The sequence below is a fragment of the Macrobrachium nipponense genome, chromosome 16, assembly GCF_015104395.2.
Source record: "Macrobrachium nipponense isolate FS-2020 chromosome 16, ASM1510439v2, whole genome shotgun sequence".
In the NCBI taxonomy this organism is placed as follows: Eukaryota; Metazoa; Arthropoda; class Malacostraca; order Decapoda; family Palaemonidae; genus Macrobrachium; species Macrobrachium nipponense.
This window is the reverse complement of record NC_087209.1, coordinates 19,338,239-19,363,238: the sequence shown is the minus strand read 5'-3', so window position 1 is coordinate 19,363,238 and position 25,000 is coordinate 19,338,239. Positions and strand designations below refer to the sequence as shown.

Here is a 25,000-nt window from a genome sequence, read left to right as displayed (position 1 = left end):
CTCTCTCTCTCTCTCTCTCTCTCTCTCTCTCTCTCTCTCTCTCTCTCTCTCTCAAGTCATTATAACGGTATGACAAGAAGGCCATTTGACAAGAGAAAACACTAAGCTACAAAGAGATGATAACAACATATACGCCCTCGCTCCGTCTCTCTCTCTCTCTCTTTCACGCGCACACATATATCCGCCCTTCCCTCGATTCCCTCCACTGGAGCCCATTCCAAGAGGAAATGGAAGGGAGGAGGAGGAGGAGGAGGAGGAGGACAGGCAAGCGAGGAACAGGGCAAGGTCACCTACCAGCCGAACTGCAGGGCTCTGAGTGGCAACGGGAGAAACAGGATTTGGCCACGGAGACACTCGACCAACCTTTTTTTTCTTTTTTTTTTTCGCACATGCGCGTTGATGTCAGTGGGGATGTCGGTTAAATATTCTCTCTCTCTCTCTCTCTCTCTCTCTCTCTCTCTCTCTCTCTCTCTCTATGATACTGGGAAGACTTTGGCCTCATCTCTTTTCCCTCTGGCATAATTACGAGGATCTCTCTAAGATATCGGATGGTGCCAACATTATCTTTGTCCCTTTTTGGAATAATTCTGAGGAATGAGTATATATACATCTGACAAGTCTTTCCCAGTTACACACCCGAATGTCATTAGTGTATATTACCGAACATTTAAATGGTATTCAGTAAGGAAATCACGTGAATCGAACTTCCATGAAATAACTGGCAATGAAAATAAAAGCTTGTCAATACTCTCGTCACTATGATCACCATAAGACAAATAACTCAAAGTGCTTCTCTCCCAGACGGGACATTTGATGTTTAAACACTTGCGGCAGACGTTGGGAATCTGAAATGAGCGGCAATAGGTCAAAGTAACCCCCTCGAGGCTGTAGTATATAATAATAAAAGTATATATTACTGAAAGTAATATATGAACGATTATTTAGTTCTTAAATTAATTTTTCACGATCTGTAGCACGTTACGTTTAAGATTTTCTCATGTTCTGCTACTTCGTCTTTTGGGCTTTTGTTACAAAACATAGAGTAAATGGCTTTTTCTGGTACCCGCTGAACCATTAAATAATCAGAGAAAACAACGACTGCATGTATATGGATGTAGTAAAATTAAGGAGTAATTGCCCTTTTTTTATTTTGGCAACCAATATATAACTGAATTAGGCCACCCCCCCCCAAAAAAAAAAATACTAAAATTAAGGAGTAATTGCCCCTTTTTTATTTTGGAAACCAATATATAACTGAATTAGGCCACCCCCCCAAAAAAAAATACTAACATTAAGGAGTAATTGCCCCTTTTTTTTATTTTGGCAACCAATAAATCATTGAATTACAAAAATAAAAAGATAAGCTAAAGATTGCATTCGTGGATGTACTAGGATTGCTATCGCAAACCACAATTAAGTCTTGGTCGCATCCTATCACTTAACAGTAAAATAGTTTGCACAAGAATTACCACCTACGATCATCGTCACCTTTTACCAATGAAGACGAGACAGACACAGACACGCCCACTCAAATCGAACCTAGCTACTGCCAGAAAACCTGAGTCTTCAGCCCAAGTTACACCCAGTATTTTTAATCAGCAAATCAGTTCTCTTTGTGCCTCTTCAGACCCCTGTTACCGCCAAAGGAAATTAAGGAGAAGCACATAAATTACCCAGCAAGATCTTGGGGATTTTTGTAGAAATTTCAAATAAATAATCAATTTTCAATGTGCAAATTTGGGGAAAGGTACCAAAATTTTAATTATTTTTTTATTAATTTACAATAAAAAATCAATTTTCAAAACATGCAAATTTGGGGAGAGAGGTGGCAAAATTTTGTAATTTTTGTAGAAATCTAAAATAAAAAAAAACAATTTTCAAAACAGGCAAATTTGGGGAAAGGTAACAAAATTTTGTATATATAGATATATATACATATAAATATATATATATATATAATATATATATATATATATATATATATATATATTATATAAAGTTTTTCTGCACCCCTTTCACAGATGTCTCAAAATGCAATCAACTCTAACTTGGCACAAGGCCAACTCATCCACAAAACAAAACAAAAATAAAATAAAATTAATAAAAAAAAAATTTACTCCTGTAAACATGAAAACAAACTAACATATCGACAAATCAGTTCCAAACATAGCTGACAAAACGTAATCAATATCTATAACGTAACGACAAAATATTTTGGCGCCCAAGGACACAAAAAAATAAATCGTTTGTTCACACAAAAAATAATCATAAATTAGGAAAAGAAAAAATACAATTATGTCTTACCCCATGATTCAGTTGGAGTGGTGGAAAACTTCTTAACGCAAACACACCTGAAAATAAAAACGGGTAAAATTAACTGAAATGTTTGGCCGTGAAATAAAAGTTTTAAACATATACATATATATATATATATATATATATATATATATATATATATATATATATATATATATATATATATATATATATATTATAAGAGAGAGAGAGAGAGAGAGAGAGAGAGAGAGAGAGAAGAGACTTCTCCACAGCAATATATATATATATATATATATATATATATATATATATATATATATATATATATATATATATATATATATGAGAGAGAGAGAGAGAGAGCGAGAGAGAGAGAGATTCTCCATAGCAATGTATCCGACAACTTCTCCGTAGACACTACCACCAAAATAGTAACAGAGTGAGCCACGAAAGATATTTACAGAAATCAATAAACAAGTGCAAAACGTTACTCTCCGTCTATATCACCTTACACGTGCTAGTCCTCGTTTTCCATACAACAGAGGGAGTAAACTATCCAAAATCAGTTACTATATCGCAAAACTTCCACAACTGAAGAAGCGGCCCAAAGTGCCGAGACTTTTGGGAGACAATGAACTAGGAAGTACCAAGAGCAATAACAGTAGAGGTTAAGGTTGTAAGCAATGTTATTAGCGGGGAAACAAGACCGTGGAGAGCACAAGACCTTTGCCCTCAGACAAATGGTGAGTTTACACTTTTATACACTCCTAAAGACTTACGTCACACTAAACTTTGTGCGCCACCTATATACACTAATCAATGTCTAAAATTGGTGCTGGATGAAACAGAACTTAAGCTTTTTGAAAACAACGCATAAAAGCTGTAAATATTTAATGGACTGACCCACAAAAGGTTGCAAATTCTATGAATAAAAAAAAAATATTTCCTTTTCGTAAAGTATCACCAACACTGATTTATAGCACTATAAATGAATGGCAAACTTTCCACCGTAATACTTGTCATATATGACTTAAAAACTGAATTATATTACCTTCATACAGAAACATTAAAATATCTGAACTATATGACTATATTGAAACATATAAAAAAACTTAATAAAATAACTAAACTAAGATATGAAATATTGAAATATGTAATTATACTGGAACATAACTGGTAAAACAAGGAAGAGAGACAAACATGAATAAAAATAATGATAAGAATATTAACTAAGATAAATAAATTTTCTTTTTCGTAAAAAAAAAAACGTTGGTTCGTCCCAGTGTAAATGATGCTCTGTTTTCCATGCCTCAAACTAACCTTAAAAAAGATATGCATTATAATGCAAGCATCTGTATTTAACACGCGCGCGCGCGCCACACACACACACACACACACACACACACACACACATATATATATATATATATATATATATATATATATATATATATATATATATATATATATATCAGTGAGAAAGCAATAAGAGTAAAATTTCTTTTTAGAAAACACTAATGTCACGCCATCTGCCGGTAAAAGATAACAGGTCAAATTAGAGTTTGGGAAAAGTTCCAGTCACACCAGACGAGTATCAATTGACGAAGAGAGAATATCTGAACACTGAATAGAAGATGCTAGACATAAATCAAGGAAAATATTCCAGTCCAACTCCCCTATTAAAAATGAACAGTGGTAACTGGGTTTTAAAAATTATTAAAAGCATTTGAAATGGCGGGGCCTTAAAATAATATTCAAGGTTAAAAACTGGATGCTTTAAATGTAATAAAACACTGGCCATCTTTACCTAAAAAAAAAAAGAAACTAAATTTGAAAAGTAATACAAATATTGGAAACTGGAAATATATAATAAAAATATGAACAAAGCTCATTGCAGGAAAATCATAATAAAACCAAAACACATTTCACAGGTAAAACTAAAGTAAAAAAACTAAAGACAAAATTGCCAAATATGGAAAGCAATATAAATATCATTTGAACCGAAAATACAAAAAACTAAAACATGCAAAAATACTCTCATTGTAGGAAAACCAAAATGTGACGAAAAAAATTGCACGGGCGAAAATGAGGAAAAACTACATTTCCAAAGAAATACAGACAAAATTATGAAGAAGAGAAAGAGACGCGATATAGCCAGACATCACAGCATCGGATTTCCAATAACGAACATATGAGATGATATAGAGTTCCTTCACACTTCTACTTTCACATACTTTGATTGATTCTCTCTCTCTCTCTCTCTCTCTCTCAGATAATTATTGTGCAGCGTATCATCAAGTATAGCAAACCTCACTGCTTGATACACCTTACTTGATATTATTCTCTCTCTCTCTCTCTCTCTCTCTCTCTCTCTCTCTCTTTCTCTCTCTCTCTCAGTCTAAGGTGAGCGTGCGCAACAAAGACATTACTAACATCAGTCAAAATCATTCGCGCATCAACCAATTTTGTATAAAAACTTCAAAAGTCGAATAATGACGAAGAACAGACTTTCACGTGACATAACCAAGTGTTTGACTCCACGCTTGTAAAAATAAATTTATAAATAGATAGATAGATAGATAGATGGATAGATAGATAGATAGATTGATAGAGAGAGATAGAGAGAGAGATAGATTGATAGAGAGATAGATAGATAGATAGATACAGATAAATAAATAAATAAAAGTTGGCAAATAAAACTTGCCAATAACGGTATACACATCTCTTATTTCACGAGAAAAAAAAATGATGCAAGAAGCAGCATACATAAAACAAATTTGTCGAACCATATAAAGCTGACATAGCGAAAGCAATATGGAATTAAAAAATAAGCAACCAAAGTTATTATCAAGATAAAACACTAAAAATCAACACCGCCCAGACAAAACGTTACCAAATTCATCTACTGTACATCAAAAAAATAATATAAAAATATAAGAAATAATTCTTAGGAAAATTTCATTCTCACAGAATGAGTACTAAACAGTACTCAAACAGATAAGTACTAAACAAATATACAAACGAAAACAAATTGCCATATACCACATCTATCACAGAATCAAGTTCGACCCATCTTAAGAAAATTATCAAAATAAACTGTAACGACCCATCATAAACAAAACTAAAATAAAAGATCAATGACCCACCAAAAGAAAATTTGAAAATCAACTACAACGACCCACCATAAGAAAAATTTATAATCAACTACAACGACCCATTATAAGAAAATTTTAAAAATCATCTACAACGACCTACCAAAAGAAAATTTTAAAAATCAACTACAACGACCTACCAAAAATAAACTTTTAAAAATCAACTACGTTCACGACCCACCATAAAATTTTTTTTCAAAAATCAACTACATTGACCCACCAAAAGAAAATTTTAAAAATCAACTACAACGACCCACCATAAGAATTTTTTTTAGAAAATCAACTACAACGGCCCATCATAAAATTTTAAAAAATCAACTACAACAACCCACCATAGGAAATTTTTCAAAAATAAACCACAACGACCCGCCAAAAGAAAATTTAAAAATCAAGTACAACGACTCACCATAAGAAAATTTAAAAAATCAACTACAACGACCCACCAAAACAAAATTTTAAAAATCAACTACAACGACCCACCATAGGAAAATTTTAAAAAATAAACGACAACGACCCACCATAAAAAATTTAAAAAATAAACTACAAAGACTCACCATAAAAAAATGTTTAAAATAAACTACAACGACTCAATATAAGGAAATCTAAAAAAATCAACTACAACGACCCACCCTAAGAAAATTTTAAAAAATCAACTACAAAAGAAAAGCCAACGTACCATGTGCGTACTCCCGTAGCTGGAAAAAGTAGAACAGCAAAACTACTGACACACATACACGATCGTGAGAACCAGAAGGCGACACACAAGGGGTTAAATACGAGGCAATGAAAGCAGCCTCTGTCTATTCCGACCGCTTTGTTTACCTCCGTTTCTTGATCCGGTTTCCCTCCGTCTCCCTCTGGGGGAGGGGGAGGGAGGGAGAGATGATAGGGATATGAGTGTTTCAACTCGAGACTTTCAGTTTCGTCATTTTTATTGTGAAGTATTTTTTTTTTTTTTTTTTTTTTTTTTACTTATGCGAATTTGACCTAATGTGAATGTATACAGTACATAAATAATTTAGGTGTACTGCATGCCTGTATGTATATATATATATATATATATATATATATATATATATATATATATATATATATATATTAAGCTACAAATGTCCTCTGTGCTGCGCTGGTTCGAATCCACGACAGGACGAAATTATTATCAACTAAAAAAACAAAAAATCCCCTTCGTTCAACATATATGAAAATATATTAATTCCGACGTTGAGCGAATTGGATATTGAAGGACATTTGTAGCTTAATATATATATATATATATATATATATATATATATATATATATATATATATATATATATATATATATATATATATATATATATATATATATATATATATAGAAATATATGAAAGCAAAGGTAATTTTCTTAGAAAAAGCACGTATACTTTTCTTTTTACCACGTTATCAGCGCTACGTAAATACTTGAATTACAGCTCTGTAAATGTGTACTGACTGGGAAACCCTGAGTTTTATGAAGTAATATAACGTCAGTAATAATAAAGAAAAAAAAAACATCCAAGCAAAGTTTAACCAGCTATACGATTACGCTCTGTATATGCAAAAGAGTAGTACAGCTGTTACAGAGGCGAAGAGCGAGATATATCAGTCACGTGGAGCGAAGCTACGGAGCCACGGGAGAACAAACTGCAGCAGACGAGAACTGCACGGTTTGACGGAGACTTCGACTCGCTCCCAAGTAGTGAGCACACAGACGCAGTCTACACGGTGTCTACGTCCCCGACAAATAGCTTTCTCTCAGCAAACGCTTACGAATTCTCTCTCTCTCTCTCTCTCTCTCTCATTTCTTGTTAATATGCGTGTGGACAGGCAGGTAAGCACAGTATACATATTGCACCAAACTTTCAAGGATAAATAAATGTCTTATACAGAAGAACAAAAACCACTTTTATACTATCTGTACAAACACAATACTGTATTGCTCCTTTTTTTATTGTGTAATTTGTCCCGGACGAGATCAAGATTAAATTGATGTCTTGCAGTTTTCTATTGGAAGAGACATAAAAGAAAAATCATAAAAAAGACCACAAGAGTAAGATAATCAGAGACGGGGTCTTAATGGAGGAAACTGTCTCGAAAAAAAAAAGTAATCTCCCTTCCCACAATTAAAATCATTCTACTTCGTTTCCGGGATCCACAGGGTGTATTCTCAGAGAACATTCCACGAATCTAACTAGGCAAGGAATCATGACATTCTTTTGTATTAAAAAGCTATAAGCTGTTCTATGAGAATGGCGCCACCCTAACCAGTCCCCATCCACACAAAAAAAAAAAAAAAAAAAAAAAAAACCAAAAAAAAAAAAAAAAAAAAAAAAAAAAAAAAAAAAAAAAAAAAAAAAAAAACGATACCGTTAGGTCACAGCGTAATTCTACCGGGGGGAAAAACATTGAAAAACACACCCCAGAGGAGGAGAAGACGACAAAAAACAAAAGTAGTGGGGTACGCGATACCACAATTACAGATCTCGTACCGGTAATCTACCGTCTTTCCGTTAAACCGGGTCGTGACAGGAATATCACCTCTCTCTCTCTCTCTCTCTCTCTCCACCAGCAGGGTGATTCCTTGAACCTCGTTTTCACACGAGTTGCTGGACCACTTTCGTTTCGGTCGCCATTGTGATTGACTGGTCTTCAAGGGAAACATCTCTTTTCGCGGGGTGGTATGGTGGGGTGGGGGGATATTCCTATATTATTTGGGAAAAACATACTACAACTGGGGAACCAATTCACCGCTTAACTGGGGACAGCAGGAATCCATATGATGGGGAGAATATGCTTCTTTTTCTTTGAGGAAAATATTCTTCCCTTTTGGGAAAGCAGAAACCTATAGGGTGAGGAGAACGGAGAATATGCTTCTTTTTCTTTTTCTTTTTTTCTGAGAAAAGTATTCTTCCCTTTTGGGAAAGCAAAAATCTTATATATATGAGCTGGGTAAAATATGTTTCTTTTCTTTTGGGGAAAATAAAAAATATTCTTCCTTCCTGGGAAAGCAGCTATCTATAACCCCAGTAAAATCTGCTCCTTTTCATTGGGGGGGGGGGGGGGGTAGAGAGAGAGAGAGATATTCCTCCTATTTAGGAAAACCATTACACTTACTTAGGAAAACTACTTGGGGAAAACACACTTGCTTAGCCAAGCAAGCCCTCCTCTTCTAACTGGGAAAACATGCAATACCTCTCACCGCGGGGAAACAGGTTTCACATACCATGGGTTACCTATTGAGAAAACACAACAAAACACGGTACTTGTGAAAATACACGATGCCTCTTACTACGAAAACAATGTGGACAACATACATTATTAAAGAAAAGGATCTACAGGCAACTACGTATTTATTTTGGTTACTAAATTGACACAATGCATGAAAAAAATATGCTTTAATGAAGTGAAAATAACCGTAGAACCTTGAGGACAACAAAGACATCTCTGTATGGTGTACACAACTAAACAATAAAAGTGAAGTGGCTGATACACCTGCACGAGAGAGAGAATGATTTTGAAACCAACACTTCTCATCCGTTTTCAGTGTATCCTTTTCATTCCGCAAAAATCCGAATATGAACTTATTGTCAGAGAGAGAGAGAGAGAGAGAGAGAGAGAGAGAGAGAGAGAGAGAGAGAGAGAGATTTTGAAACCAACACTTCTCATCTGAGTTCAAACTGCATCGTTTTGTTTCCACAGAAATCCAAATACGAAATTCTCTCTCTCTCTCTCTCTCTCTCTCTCTCTCTCTCTCTCTCTCTCTCTCTCTCTCACACACACAGAGTTCAGAGTGTATCCTTTTGGTTCCGCTGAATCTGATTCCTTATTAAACTCTAATTAAACCTGTTTTTGTCTTAATGATCAACTGGAAATAAGAGGCCTTTTAACTTATTAAGGTAATGGCTACTTCGCGAGATAAAAACTGCGCTAATTACCCTTAATGAATATTGCATGTATTGTTGTTACGGCTTTTGATGACGCTGGACTTTCAACTGAAATAACAGAAAGTGATATATATACTTTTGTTTGTTGTTTACGAATCTTAAGGGCAAGAACCTATTATGAATCTCATTATCTGTCTAGCAAAACTCCACAACAACCTTCATCAAATAAACTTAAAAGTCACAAAAAAGTAATTTATTCTCGTCTTATCCTGAGTCTCGTAAAAGGAGCTTGAAAAAGCAATCCTGGAAGTATTAAGTGATTATTTATAATCATTACCTCCGTCAGTGTTGGAAATACTAAGTGATTATTTATAATCATTACCTCTGTCAGTGTTGACACGTGTTTGGTTCAGCTTGTCTTTGTCTGTCTGTAGGATTAACAAGCGTCTAATAATATTTATGTTTTGCTCATAACTTTTACAAAGGGGCCGGTCTTGGAAATTCATCATCAATTCAAGTTGTTACAATAATCGAAAGGATTGAATATTTTTTTTTATTAGCTATTTTTAAAATATGGTTCAATGTTTTATAGTCGATACTGAGTGTCTCCAAAGACGACGGTTAGTGTCTAGTATTTGTTAAAAAAAGAACTAATCATATATATAATATATATATATATATATATATATATATATATATATATATATATACATATATAATGCAGACTATTTGGGTAACCATGCTATTTGCATCCTGACATATGAGAATAAGTATTTCTAAGCCAAATCTTGGAAATGGGTGAATGCACTTCCAAGTTCTCTCTTTCTTTCTTTCTTTCTTTCTTTCTTTCTATGACTGGAATTCAAAACGATCTGGCCACGTTAAAAAGATACTAAAATACAATCGTGGCAGCATGGGGTCTAGTTCTTTATTTTATTTTATTTTCTTAAGAGGATAAATAACCGCACTGGGTAGTCATCCGGTCCCATCAGCCTTTCCTGACTTGTTTCTTGACCGACGTTTGTTTATCACGTGTATATTTACTACCTTAATGCTTTATTTACCTTTGTCGGTTCGCTTTTATAATTTACTATATACTTTCCTTTCCTCTGTTCTCCTTATGTCATAAAGGTATCCTGTTATTTAAAAGTTCAGGGTAGTAGCGAATAATAATAATAATAATAATAATAATAATATAATAATAATAATAATAATATAATAATAATAATAATAATTATTATTATTATTATTATTATTATAACAACAACAACAACAATAATAATAATAATAATAATAATAATAATAATAATAATAATAATAATAATAATAATAATAATAATAATAAAACAAAGGCTGCAATGCACCTCTCAAGGAGAAAATAATCTTGTAGCCAACCCACAAAGGTAAAATCGTTCAGAATGATGCAAAAACTTTACTCAGCGTTTAAAAACGAAAAAACAAAAAAAACAAAATCTTAGCAGACCGGATGACTCCTTCATATATCCTAAGACATTATCACAGGGGCCAACGGCCTCAGCTCAGCTCAGCTCAAGTTGGGAGGAAAGAACCAGTTAGTTGTCTGGCAGAGTAGGAGGGGAAAGGGAGAGTGAGAGGGAGAAGGGAGAGGGAGATGAGGGAGAGGGAGATTGATGAAGGGAACTGGCTTAAATTGTGGTCGAATTCTATGTAGTCATGACAGACAGTCTTCCATGTTTATCTTTTTTTCTTAATTTCTTTCGGGTATGGGCAAGTTAAGGGGGGTGTTCGGCTGATCCACCCACTGGCCTCACAAATTATATATAAAAAAATACTAATCCGAATGACATAGAAAACATGAATTTGAGAAAAAATGGAAAAAGTTAACCCGTACCATTAAGAAACCATGAATGTGGTCTTATTATGCAACTGAAGACACTCAAAAGCTCCACTGAACTCAGACCATAATTTTTCGATCTGCATTCCAGGAACCCAGGTTTTATTCTGATAACTAAAGCCTCCAAAAAGCTTCTAATTTGTCTTTTGGTGGGAAACCACGGCAAAGTCTTCACTTTCAAGCCGGGGATGAATACCTGGACTCGCCTTCTTCTCTCGGAAAAGAGAAGAAATGAAAGGACTGCATGATAACCAGTCATGCAGTGAAGTACGTACCCTTGCCTTGAAGGGCGTTGTCACACGAACATGTCATCCTGAAGCATCTTGCCAATGAACTCTACAAGAATTATTATTATCATTATTATTATAGACAATTAAAAGCCACAGTAGTGTTAAAAATATATTTTTGTACAATGGTAAAAATATATTTTTGTACAGTATTAAGTGTTAAAAATATATTTTTGTACAATGCTAAAAATTACTAGTAATTTTTAGCATTGTACAAAAATATATTTTTAACATTACTGTGGCTTTTATTTGTCAATATTATAGCCTCGTTACGGAGGTTCCTTAGTTCATGATTATTATTATTATTATCATTATTATCATTCTGCAATAGGTATACATTTGCACGAAGCCACAGTGCATAATAGTTAATATAGAGATAGAAGATATCAGTTATTAGAAAAAATAAAAAGATAAATCAATCAAAAACAAACAATAAATTAAAAAAGAAAATATACAAAGGAATAAATTAATAGATAAATTGATAAGAAAAACATAAATAAGCAACAAGTACTTCCTTTCTTTTCTGGTGGCATATTCAAATGGAAGCAAGCTCAAACTTACGGTCGATGTCGAACAGGCTCGAACTTACGGGACTTGTCGAAATTTCGCCACCAGTACGGACTGAGCAGACACGAAAAACGTGATCGCGTTTCTCGACCTTAAGATCGACCACTGACCTTGATGCGCCAGTCAGCGACGCCAGGAGAGAGACCTCGGTGAAAATAACTCTCCGTGGCTGAGCATTTTGAACACTATACCTCGATCAAATCAACCTTCTCCATGAAATCAACTGTAGAGCATCTCTCTCTCTCTCTCTCTCTCTCTCTCTCTCTCTCTCTCTCTCTCTCACACACAAACCCGAATAAAATGCTTAACGAAGAATCAGCCCAAAATTCTCGACATGCAAGTTAAGGTAAATGCTTTTCAGCTCTCTCTCTCTCTCTCTCTCTTTCTCTCTCACACACAAACCAGAATAAATTAATGAATGACGATTCAGGCTAAACTCCCGACATGCAAGCTAAGGCAAGTCCTTTTCAGGTCTCTCTCTCTCTCTCTCTCTCACATATATTCAACAACTTATGACTCCTGCTCATACTAAACAGATACAAAATATAATAACCATTCTCTCTCTCTCTCTCTCTCTCTCTCTCTCTCCTCTCCCCTCTCTCTCTCTCTCTCTCTCTCTCTCTCTCTCTCTCTCTCTCTCTCACGGAGGCTGGAAACCTCACAAAGGTCTTACCGGCAAGAATAATTAGAAACGGAACTTTCACTCCCGCCAGGTCACCACAGAGGTCAACCTGACCCGCTCGTTCGCTCTCTAACGCCCTTACCATACGACCATATACGTTTCGGAGAGTTTCAATCGTGCTAGTAAAAGGAAAACGTTTCGTTTGTTTTTACACTAGGGCGTAAAACGTTTTCGTTCACTCATGCAAGAGAACATTTTATTAAGTATTAAGGAGGAGTCAAGGAGCGAAAATGAGAGAGGGCGTAAGTCAACGGTGGAACAGGTCACTTCACAGAAAGAATACATGCAAAATAAATTGTTTTAAATCATCTACTAACTCAATTTTTCATTGCCGACTTATTCATTACTACGACTCTATTATAGTCAATCGTCAGTGTTTATTTACAAACTGGAAAAGGTGCTAAATACATTTTTAAAAAAAATGTCGAAATCTATTAACGGCCTAATTTAGTACAATCACTCAATCATCTTTAATCATCGCCTTATTTATTACTATCACTCAGTTATTTTCAATCACCAGTGTTTCTTTACAGACGGGGAAATTGAACAGAATTCAATTTATTCTACGCGTGTGTCTCCTCTTCCAAACTACGATTATGGTAAGAAAGTTAAATCAATTTTCGTCTCATCTCATATCTCCCACCTTTTTATTTCGCCAATTACATTACCTGGCGAGACGAGTTGATTGCAGGTGACTGACAGATTCCCACTGGTCCGACCTGCGTGAGCTATTACGAGCGTTAAGAGACCGGAGTTCGTGAGGACGTCGTTTGACTAAGAAAAGCTCTTGCGTCCGCTTTCACGATCTCGAATTTGAATATAGAATATAGCCCCAAGACCAAGCACTGGGACCTATGAGGGCATTCAGCGCTGAAACGGAAATCGACAGTAAAAGGTTTGAAAGGTGTAACGGGAGGAAAACTTCTGAGCATTTGAGTTCAATATAGAATTTAGGCCTAAGACCAAGCACTGGGACCTATGAGGGCATTCAGCGCTGAAATGGAAATCGACAGTAAAAGGTTTGCAAGGTGGAACAGGAGGAAAACCTCAAAGCAGTTGCACTATGAATCAAGTGTTAGGAGAGGGTGGAAAGTAAGATGGAAGAAAGAGAACGTGAAAGGAGGTACAGTAAAAGGAATGAAAGTGGTTGCAGCTAGGGGCCGAAGGCACGCTGCAAAGAACCTTAAGTAATGCCTACAGTGCTTTGAAAAGTGCGAGCACCCCGGCAAAGAAATTGCGACCTTTCCTGAGTAGTGACCCCCAACAGAGTTCGGGGGTCGTTAACTACGACTCATATTTCTTTGGGGTCACTATCGTTACGATATTCACAGTCTTTTGTTTATGTTTTTACGATTACCACCCGACAGGCTTGTACTAAACACGCCGCCAAGGGTGGATGCATACCGGGTTAATCCCGTAGGGAGGTAGAGCCGTCAGTGCACCTCATGCGGTGCACTGTAGGCATTACTTAAGGTTCTTTACAGTGCATTCGTCCCCTAGCTGCAACCACTTTCGTTCCTTTCACTGTACCTCCTGTCATATTCTCTTTCTTCATCTTACTTTCCATCCTCTCCTTACACTTGATTCATAGTGCACTGCTTTGAGGTTTTCTTCCTGTTACACCTTTCAAACCTTTTACTGTCAGTTTCCGTTTCAGTGCTAAATGACTCCATAGGTCCAGTGCTTTTGGTCTTGGGGCTATATTCTATATTCAATTCAATATATTCATACAGAGTTAAAACCCTTTGGGGGGTCACTATCAGGAAAAATCCAAAAATTGGTGTTGCTTAGAGAGCATTTTTTTTTTCTTTTTTATTATGGCTATCCTGCTTCTTTTTCTTGAATTGGTGCACTCAGCAATATACCTACTCCAATACTCCTAAGGTCTGTGGCAAGTATCTGCGACGACATTTCCTTATTATTATTTCCAGCGCACGGCTGTTTCCGTGATGCACTAACGATCTGTTAAATGTAATCAATCATATCAAACGAAATTTCTGAGACTGAATTCTAGTATATCACGGCCCTTCTCTAACGGAAGCATCGCACTCACTCACGAGGTGTAAGAGTGAGTAAGAATAGTCTTAGATATGACGATTCATATATGCCAAGTGCCTTCCATTTCACTGCGTTACGTAGCGCACTGCCTGCGGCGTAACGCCATTTGCTGTCATCAGCAGTAACCAGTAATGATGAGAAGAGAGTTCCACTTTCTTATTTTTTCTCCTCTTATCTATTGGCAGCGAACTCTACCAAGAATTTAAATACTGGTGTTGGTTCCAAGTCAGAAAAAATGTGGAGGGTTAAAACTCACCTGTACAAAGAATTTAACAAATAAAACATTCGTAAAATGTGGGAGGTTAAAAACACACGTTCACAAAATGAAAAAAAAAAACAAAAAAAAAAAAAACACTCGAAGTTGAAATACACCTGTACACAATGAAGAAAAAAAATAAAAAACTCTTCTAAATGTGGTAAGTCAAAACACCCCCCCCCCCCCCCCCCCCCCCCCCCCCCCCCCCCACCTATACACAAATGAAAAAAAAAATAATAAAACACTCGTACAAAAAAATGTCAGAAGTTGAAATACACCTATACGCAAAATAAAAGAAAATAAAACACTCGTATAAATGTGGTAAGTTAAAACACACCTATACACAAATAAAAAGAAAATAAATCACCAGTAAAAAATGTGGGTTAAAACACTGGTAAAAATATGGTAGGTAAACCACACAAATAATAAAAATAAAATAACAAATAAAATAATAAAAATAAAAATAAAACAGTCGTAAAACTGTGGGTTAAAACACTCGTAAAAATGTGGGAGGTTAAAAACACACAAAATGTTAAAAAATGAAACTCGTAAAAATAAGGGAGGTTAAAACTCACCTGCACATAAAACAATAAAACACTCGCGAAATACGTATTTTGCAACTGAAATATAAAATTTAGACCAAAGGCCAAGTGCTAGGAACTACGAGATCATTCAGCCCTCAAAGTAATATTGAAACAACTGTGAGGAGACGAAGGGACGCTGCAGACAACTTTTAAGCAATGCCTACAGTGCATCGCGAGAGGTACACTGACGACACTGCCCCCTACGGGAAGTAGAGTAAATTTTCGAAACGTGTAGCTAACATTAAAGCGGTCTAATATAAATGGTATTGAGTAAAAAAAAATGCCCACTGGAGTGCGTGAGTGCCTAATGAACTTAGGGCACTAAGCTGACCTCACTTCATCAGCTCCTCGGATAAACTTATTTTCTACATTTACAGTTCAACAGATGATTGACATTTGAAAAGAATTTATGAATACCAATCTTTTAATCGTTTCCCATTTATCTGCTTAGACCAGGGGGTTCTTAACAGGTGGTATCCATGCCCCTTAGGGGCATGAGAACCACATGCTGGGGGTATGGGAATTGATCTCTGGATATTTGTATATTATGATTTTAATGTGTCAATGTATACATGGGTACATTTTGTAAATAAATAACTATATCAAACTATAAATGCTGTTGATTTTCTTGTAAGTAGTATTCCTAGCTCATACCTAAAGTATGTATTAAGTATATTAAGGTGTATTGTCAACAAATAGGACTTAAGTGGACCTAATCAAAGGGGCTATGGAACCATTTTGAGCAATTCAATAGGGGTCTGGAGTCATCTAAAGGTTAAGAGCCCCTGGCTTAGGCCATTGTATGCAAATAATCGAACATTTAATCCATGACAGAACGATTTCCTCTAGAACAAGTTCTCCTTCCTGGATTCTGTTGATTGAAGGTTTAGAAAGTATCTTATTAAAATAGTTTAGTAGACTCATTTATTAATTTTTTAATCTATTTCTTCTTTTTTAAGAAGTGATCTCTTCTTTCTGTATTTTCCTTAATCTTCTGTTATACCTCTTTCTAATGAACACCGTATTCTTTGGAAGCTTGAACTTCAAGTCAATTCCCCCTGTGGGCTTGTTCCATTTGCATAGGGTTCATTTTCTGAATAATAATAATAATAATATAATAATAATAAGAATAATAATAATAATAATAATCAATAATAATAATAATAATAATATCATCATCATCATCATCATCATCATCATCATCATCTCATCGTAGCATGACTCTTGAGATGGAGAAATAAATCTAAGCGATTCGAACAGATTTCCGAAAGCTATCTGTACAGATTTATCTTAAAGCAATATGTACATATACGTAACTGTGGATTTGTTGCTCCAATAATAATAACAACAACAACAACAACAACAACAACAACAACAATAATAATAATAACTCACTGGTTTTTGAAGATTCACATCATCTTTTAACCCCACGCCCAATAGGGGATTTAGTTTTGTCTCTAATTTACTTTCTAAAACTGAATAAAGATGGTATAGATAAAATAAGAAAAGTCCCTTTCTTATTGAAACACCTATAACTATTGTAAATTACGAATTTAGATGTAATATTGTTATTATTAAACCCACAGGTAAAAATACAAAAAATATATATATATAAAACGCCATTACGCAAATAAACGCCTAAACTAAGCTCATTATCATTATTATTATTATTATTATTATTTATTCAGCATATGAAATCTATTCACATTCAACAAAGCCACAGGGACCCACTGACTTGGACATTCAAGCTTCCAAAGAATGTTGGTTTCAGCCTCCCACCGCAGACACCCCCACCCCCAACACTGCAGGTAGCAACTGATCGTGATATGGCGCTAGTGATTATTCATCGCCCTGGGAGGGGAGGCGCAAACCCGCGACATCTGAGCGGCATGCCACGGCACTAGCAACTATATATACCAGAATCGCAAAACACTGATGGTCAGTTCAGCGAACTAAGCCGAATAAGTATAATCCTGGCTAGTGATTCTTCATCACCCCAGGGGGGAAGACACGAACCCGCGACATGTGAGCGGCATGTCACGACACTAGCAACTATGTACCAGAATCTAAAAACACAAGGTCAGTTCAGCGAACTAAGCCCAATGAGTGGGCTTTGTTGTGCGCCAGGATTATACTTATTCGGCCACAGGATGGCGAACCCGTCTTGTGAGATATCAATCGGTCATTGGCACTGTATGCGTCCCATGATCTGCATCGTCATTATAACTAATCATCACCTTGTAAGGATTTACGATGATTATCATCTCGGGATTGCCTGGCGGCGATTGGCAATGTTTTATGATTGTGATCCCGTCGTATGAAGTGATAATGCGTTGAACGATCATGAATTTATAATGATCATGGTCATCACGTTATTGGATCAACTTATAATGCGTTTACGATGATAATGATCGTCATACCATCGCCTTAACCGATAACAACTGTACAATAATAAATATCATCAAACTGCCGCAATCATTGATACAAAATCTTACAATGATAACGGCCATAACCCTACAGCTACACTAACCCATAACAAAATTACAATGAAAATGATCACCATATACAATAACTGATACCGGGTTTACAATGCTAAAGACAATCATTTTACCTTTGATTAAACAGAGAACAATGGGGGTGCGAGAACCAACGAACACATATCGATGATAATGACAATCATTATTAGACCGCACTGTACGTGCATCACTTACTTGCAAGAGATTCCTTTTAGGGGTCTCAAGTTCCTTATTAGTTGAGTCACTCGAGCCAATATTCACCACCGTTGGGGACAATTTTACTCACGGGTGAATAAGCCCTAAATGGGCTGGGTGTGTGGTGGGGTCCAGTTTTTTCTCGCAGGTATTGCATCGGGGGTGAAGCGATAAATTGCGGAGAGAGAGAGAGAGAGAGAGAGAGAGAGAGAGAGAGAGAGAGAGAGAGAGAGGTTTTTCTTAAAGGCTTGACATCGGGGATGAAGCGATAAATTGCCGGGAGAGACCTTACCTTACCTTACAGACCTTACAGTTCGTTCGGGTTGCCCCAGGTCCCTCAGTGTGAGGCGCCTCTAATGTCTACCAGAGAGTTGCTAGTACATCTTCCGGTATATTTTGCATCTTCCAATCTTGGATGGTCTGGGATGCAGTTTAGATATTTGTCGAGCTTATTCTTAAACACATCTACGCTCACTCCTGATATATTCCTCAGATGAGCTGGCAACGCATTGAATAGACGCTGCATTATCGATGCTGGTGCGTAGTGGATTAATGTTCTGTGTGCTTTCCTTATTTTTCCTGGTATAGTTTTGGGCACTATTAATCTACCTCTGCTTGCTCTTTCTGATATTTTTAGTTCCATGATATTTTCTGTTATTCCTTCTATCTGTTTCCATGCCTGAATTATCATGTAGCGTTCTCTTCTCCTTTCTAGACTATATAATTTTAAGGATTGTAGTCTTTCCCAGTAGTCTAGGTCCTTAACTTCTTCTATTCTAGCTGTAAAGGACCTTTGTACACTCTCTATTTGTGCAATATCCTTTTGATAGTGTGGGTACCATATCATATTGCAATATTCAAGTGGACTACGAACATATGTTTTATAAAGCATAATCATGTGTTCAGCTTTTCTTGTTTTGAAGTGCCGTAACACATTCCCCATTTTTGCTTTAATTTACATTTTGCCAACAGAATGGCTATTTGATCATTGCATAACATGTTCCTATTCATCATCACACCAAGGTCTTTAACTGCTTCCTTATTTGTGATTGTCTCATTATTAGGTCCCCTATATGCATATAGCTTTCCTTCTCTGTCTCCATAATTTATTGATTCAAATTTATCAGAGTTAAATACCATCCTATTTACCTCTGCCCAATCATATACTTTGTTAAGGTCTCTTTGTAGAGCGTTCCTATCTTCATCACAAGTAATTTCTCTACTTATTCTTGTGTCATCAGCGAAACTACTCACTACCGAATCCTTAACATTACTGTCTATGTCTTCAATCATAATAACAAACAATATTGCAGCTAGCACCGTACCTTGTGGCACACCGGATATTACCTTGGTTTCATCCGATTTCTCATCGTTTGCAATAACTATCTGTTTTCTGTTGTGTAAAAATTCTTTTAACCATCTTCCTACTTTATCTACGATATTGTGTTTTCTAATTTTCTTTGCTAATATATTATGGTCTACTTTGTCAAAGAGCTCAAAGTCTAGATAAACCACGTCTGTTTCATTTCCGCTTTTCATATTTTTGAATATGTTCTCACGGTGGACTAACAGTTGGGTTTGTGTACTTTTTCCGGGTACGAAACCGTGTTGTCCTATATTAAACAAATTATTTTTTATTAAATGTTTCATAATATTTTTCTTCATTACCCTTTCATACACTTTCATAATATGTGATGTTAGACTCACAGGCCTATAATTACTTGCCTCTAGTCTTGATCCACTTTTGAAAGTAGGGGTGATATATGCTAATTTGTGCTCATCATAAATCTTGCCTGTATCTACACTTTGAGAGAGAGAGAGAGAGAGAGAGAGAGAGAGAGAGAGAGAGAGAGAGAGAGAGAGAGAGAGAGAGAGAGAGGACGTTCTTCCTGAATTAAAGACAGACGTCCATAATGTAGATAAGATGAAAAGAATACCAGTCAGGTTCAACTCCGAGGGAAGATACAAACCCCTTTTTAAAGATAAAAAAAAATCGACTGAATCGAGGTAAACAGAAGTATGTAGAGAATTCCAAAATAAATCTTAGATCCACATCAAAATCTATTCAACCATTTCTTATTCTTTAGTCGTCTCCTCCAGAGAATTTCGTTGGAATTCACGTGGAAGTTCTTGCGATATCTTGTGGTCAGAGAGAAAGACGATCACACAGAAAGATACATAAATTCCAAACATACTCGCCTAGTGGACGTATAATTAATAAAAGGTTCATCCCCTTTCATTTTTATGTGACTACCCCTTCAACCATACGTTGCAACATGGCTCTCTTATCCGATGTCACAAATAAAAAAATAATAATAATAAAAAAGTTAAGAAACACGTCTCAATTCCCCAGTCACAATGTCACAACATTCGCGACTTGCAATTATATGTCAGTAAGACCCGAAAATTTAATTTTTAATTGTATGAGAAGAAAATTACAAATATTTAGCATCAATTTTAAGGAATTCAAGAGATAGAGATGTTCTTAGCTCTATAAAATCGAACAAGCAAGCTATTTCTTCGGCACAAGGTTCTATGTGCATTAAAAGTTTACTCTACCGCTAAGAATTGTTTTGGGGTGAATTGCCTAGGTATATCTAACGCATACGTATATATATACATATATATATATATATATATATATATATATATATATATATATATATATATGATATGAATAACTTGATCACGAAGTATATGAAACGTGATGCTATTTATAAATAAAGGTTTTTTGCCACGAAGGAAAAAATGAAAAAGCGAGATAGCCAAGTACTTTCGGTCCTGTTCGGACCCTTTACTGAGGCAAACTGATTTTACAGAGAAACACATAGTCAAAAGAAAGCTTAATATACAAACTGACACTACAGATTAGCAAGCAATAAGGGCGATTTTCACTCTACAGAAGGGAGGAGTCGCCTGAGGGAAGCCACACCTTGAAGGATACACGCAGTAAACAAGTAATTTTCCCAGAAAACAGTACGATTTGAAAAAAACACGGGAGCATATACAATTTAATATCATGAATTTTTACACAAATTTTCCCCCCAAAAATTATTATTAATGAAAAGACGAAAGAACGCACGCACGCACGCACGCACGCACAACACACACACACACACACACACACACACACACACACATATATATACATATATATATATATATATATATATATATATATATATATATATTTATATATATATATATATTATAACAGACACTCCGCTTCATCAACACCTTTCTCGTCATCAAGTCTATTCTAATCCATACTTTCACTCATCATTAATCAAACGCTCGAACAACCATTATTATGAACAGCGATTGACTTTTGCCGTACAATCTCTTTATTACCTCACAGATGATCAGAGAGAGAGAGAGAGAGAGAGAGAGAGAGAGAGAGAGAGAGAGAGAGAGAGAGAGAGAGAGATTTCAAGTCTATTTTCACCTGTTGACAGTTTCTTGAGAGAAGTCACTTTCCCTTTCACGTACTTACGGAATACAACCACGAAAAATAGGGGCTAAGATGTACCAAAAAAAGGAGGTATAAAAAAAAAAAAAACATACCACTGTTAGTCACCTCCATGTGCTCTGATTCGTCCCCTATCGCGTGTCCACACCGACGATTACAAACAGAAAAAAAAAAAACAAGCACACACGAGGGTGAAACTGGAAACCAACGACAAACCGTAGATAATAAAAAAAAACTACCATAAAAAAAAAAGACATCACCAGTCGACTTTCGTCAGCGACTATGTCGTATGCTCGTCCATCTTCAGAATCCAACCGTACTATAAATAAAAAGAACTCGTATGTGGAAACAGTGAAAGGGAATGTGAATAAAAAGTGTATTACGAAAACGACCAAAACGCTGTTTATGTTTTGTGTGTGTGTGTATATGTGTGTGTATGTATGTATGTATATACTATATATGTGTATATATATATATATATATATATATATATACATATATATATTATATATATATAAATATATATATATATATATATATATATATATATATATATATATATATATATATATATATATATATATATATATATATATATATATACATATACATACAATACATACATATATATATATATATATAATACATATATGTGTATATATATATATACTATATACTACATATATATATATATATATATATATATACACATATGTGTATATATATATATATATATATATATATATATTATACTATATATGTACATATTTACTCATGATATACAAATGTATAAAAATATAAGTAAAACAAATACGAGAGAGAGAGAGAGAGAGAGAGAGAGAGAGAGAGAGAGAGAGAGAGAGAGAGAGAGAGAGAGAGAGAGAGAGAGAGAGAGAGGCTAACGAAGTAACGAAGCACTTCCCCTAATAACCTACTTAAATGTTATCAAGTCAATTAAGAGAACGGGCTTAATCATCGAAACTTAAAAAGTATATTGAAATTATACAGAGCTCAAACAAACATAAAAAAGGGGGGGAAAACTTGATTGAAATATCTCATCATCATCGTTACATTACCTGTCCAACTGCTTCGAGCTCACACAGGCTCTTGATCGAGTACACACCTGAAATGGAAAATGCAGCCATTAGCAAGGATTTAACGGGATTTAACTTCAAGTCTGCAAATTACTAAGGGGATATAATTCTGATAAGAGCAATTGGGATATAATTCAATAGTAAAAATCATAACGATATTTTTCTCATTATTCGGATAACCGTTTTATGAAAATAATTACGATCTGATTTGCACATGCCATGCAATAATAGGGATAAAAAAAAACTTGGGTATAATTACATCGTAAGAATTATAACATTTTAATATTTATTCGAATAAACGTATCCTGAACATAATACTAAATGTACTCTGAAAAATTTTAACAAAACACATTAAATAAATCAAGGAATTCCTACTGAAAAATAAACAAGACTTCAACCATGAAACTACATTTCTGTTAGTAACCAGTTCCTTTAAAGTTAAAAAGCTGCAAAATAATTACCAACATGATTCTAAAAGATAAACAAAATAGACAAGACTTACACCACGGTTTGTTTTAAGGTTGTGGAAAAATGAATACAAATAACAAAAATCAATGAATGCCAGAAAAAAAAGCATAACAAAAAGATCAAAGCCAGGAGACTTATAACAGAAAAAAACATTAATGCCACACGAATTAGAACCTCCGTTAACTGAATAAAAAAAATAAAAAAAACACACACACACAGACAAATCGAGAACAATGAACACTGGGTCACAAAAGAGTGTGCTCCGTGTCAAATTCAATTTTTCGTTCCGTGTCAAATTCGATGTTACAGTTCAGTGCCGTAGGAACCGGTGCCAAGTAGTGTCAAGTAGTGCCACTAAGCCCGGTCTCCACGAACGACATAATCGGTGACCTCCAGAAACGGTAACGACAATTTTGAAATAGTCGCTGCTAGTCAGACCATTAAACAGAAGTAGTCATCACTAATATGACCATTAAATAGAAATTGTCATTACTCATCTGACCATTAAATAGAAATTGTCATTACTCATCTGACCATTAAATAGCAACAGTCATGACTAATAAGACCATTAAATAGAAATTGTCATTACTTATCTGACCATTAAATAGAAATGGTCATCACTAATCAAACCATTAAATAGAAATAGTCATCACTAATCAAACCATTAAATAGAAATTGTCATTACTTATCTGACTATTAAATAGAAATACTCATCACTAATCACACCATTAAATAGAAAATCATTATTAATCAGACCATTAAAGTAATCAGATCATTCAATAGAAATAGTTATCACTAATCAGATCATTCAACAGAAATAGTCTCAACAGAAATAGTCATAAGTAATCAGGCCATTAAATAGAAATAGTCATCACTAATCAGACCATTCAACAGAAATAGTCATCACTAATCAGAACATTTAATAAGAAGAAGTCATCACTGATCAGACCATTCAAAAGAAACAGTCATTACTAATCAGACCATTAAATAGAAATAGTCCTTATTAATCAGACCATGAAATAGAAATACACATCACTGATCAGATCATTAAACATATAAGAGATATGTAATTAATGGGATAAGTTTGCAGCGACACTGCAAACTTACTTTTTAATGCCACCATTATAATTAAAGCAACTGAAAAGGGAATGTTTATTCAAATCAAGTCTGAGGTCATGGGGTTCAGTTAGACAATAATTAACCAATCTCTGAGAAAGGGAAAAGCTAATTCAATAACAGACATTTAAGAAATTATTAGGTACGAGACGGCATTTAAGTGCGTTGATTATACACAGACACGAGTTATCACGACTATAAAATATCACAGACACTGATTTTGACACCTTTCTACAAAGAGTTTGGAGGTACAGCAATGACCTGAGATTACACTTTCACAATCCTAAAAGGTCTTCAAATAAGATGCTCTTTCAATATCACTGGTAACTGTCAAGGGCATCAATATAAACACAGGCCTCTCGTAACTGCACGTAGAGAATTACCACAAAAATATGAAACTGAATACAAATACTTAAGAGAAACGATACGAAAATGTACAGGATATTATTCTAACGTTTACAAAACCCATGAGACATCGAAGGGTAACAGAACACCAATTTCAC

General features: G+C 35.1%; 1 protein-coding gene across 9 annotated transcripts in view; it reads right to left on the bottom strand.

The window, feature by feature from the left end:
* Positions 1–25,000, bottom strand: part of LOC135195584 (PTB domain-containing engulfment adapter protein 1-like) — a 176,928-nt gene that overhangs the window by 107,498 nt on the left and 44,430 nt on the right. For 4 of the 9 annotated variants that reach the window (XM_064221891.1, XM_064221895.1, XM_064221893.1 and 1 more), the window contains 2 exons: positions 22,896–22,942; positions 2,305–2,351 (listed from right to left, as the gene is read on the bottom strand). The exons of 1 other annotated variant lie outside the window; for it this stretch is intronic. In XM_064221891.1, coding sequence (XP_064077961.1) covers positions 2,305–2,309 — 5 coding nt within the window. In that variant the 5' untranslated portion in view covers positions 2,310–2,351; positions 22,896–22,942. The remainder of the gene's footprint in view (positions 1–2,304; positions 2,352–22,895; positions 22,943–25,000) is intronic. 4 more of the 9 variants (XM_064221897.1, XM_064221899.1, XM_064221902.1 and 1 more) reach the window with 2 other exon arrangements.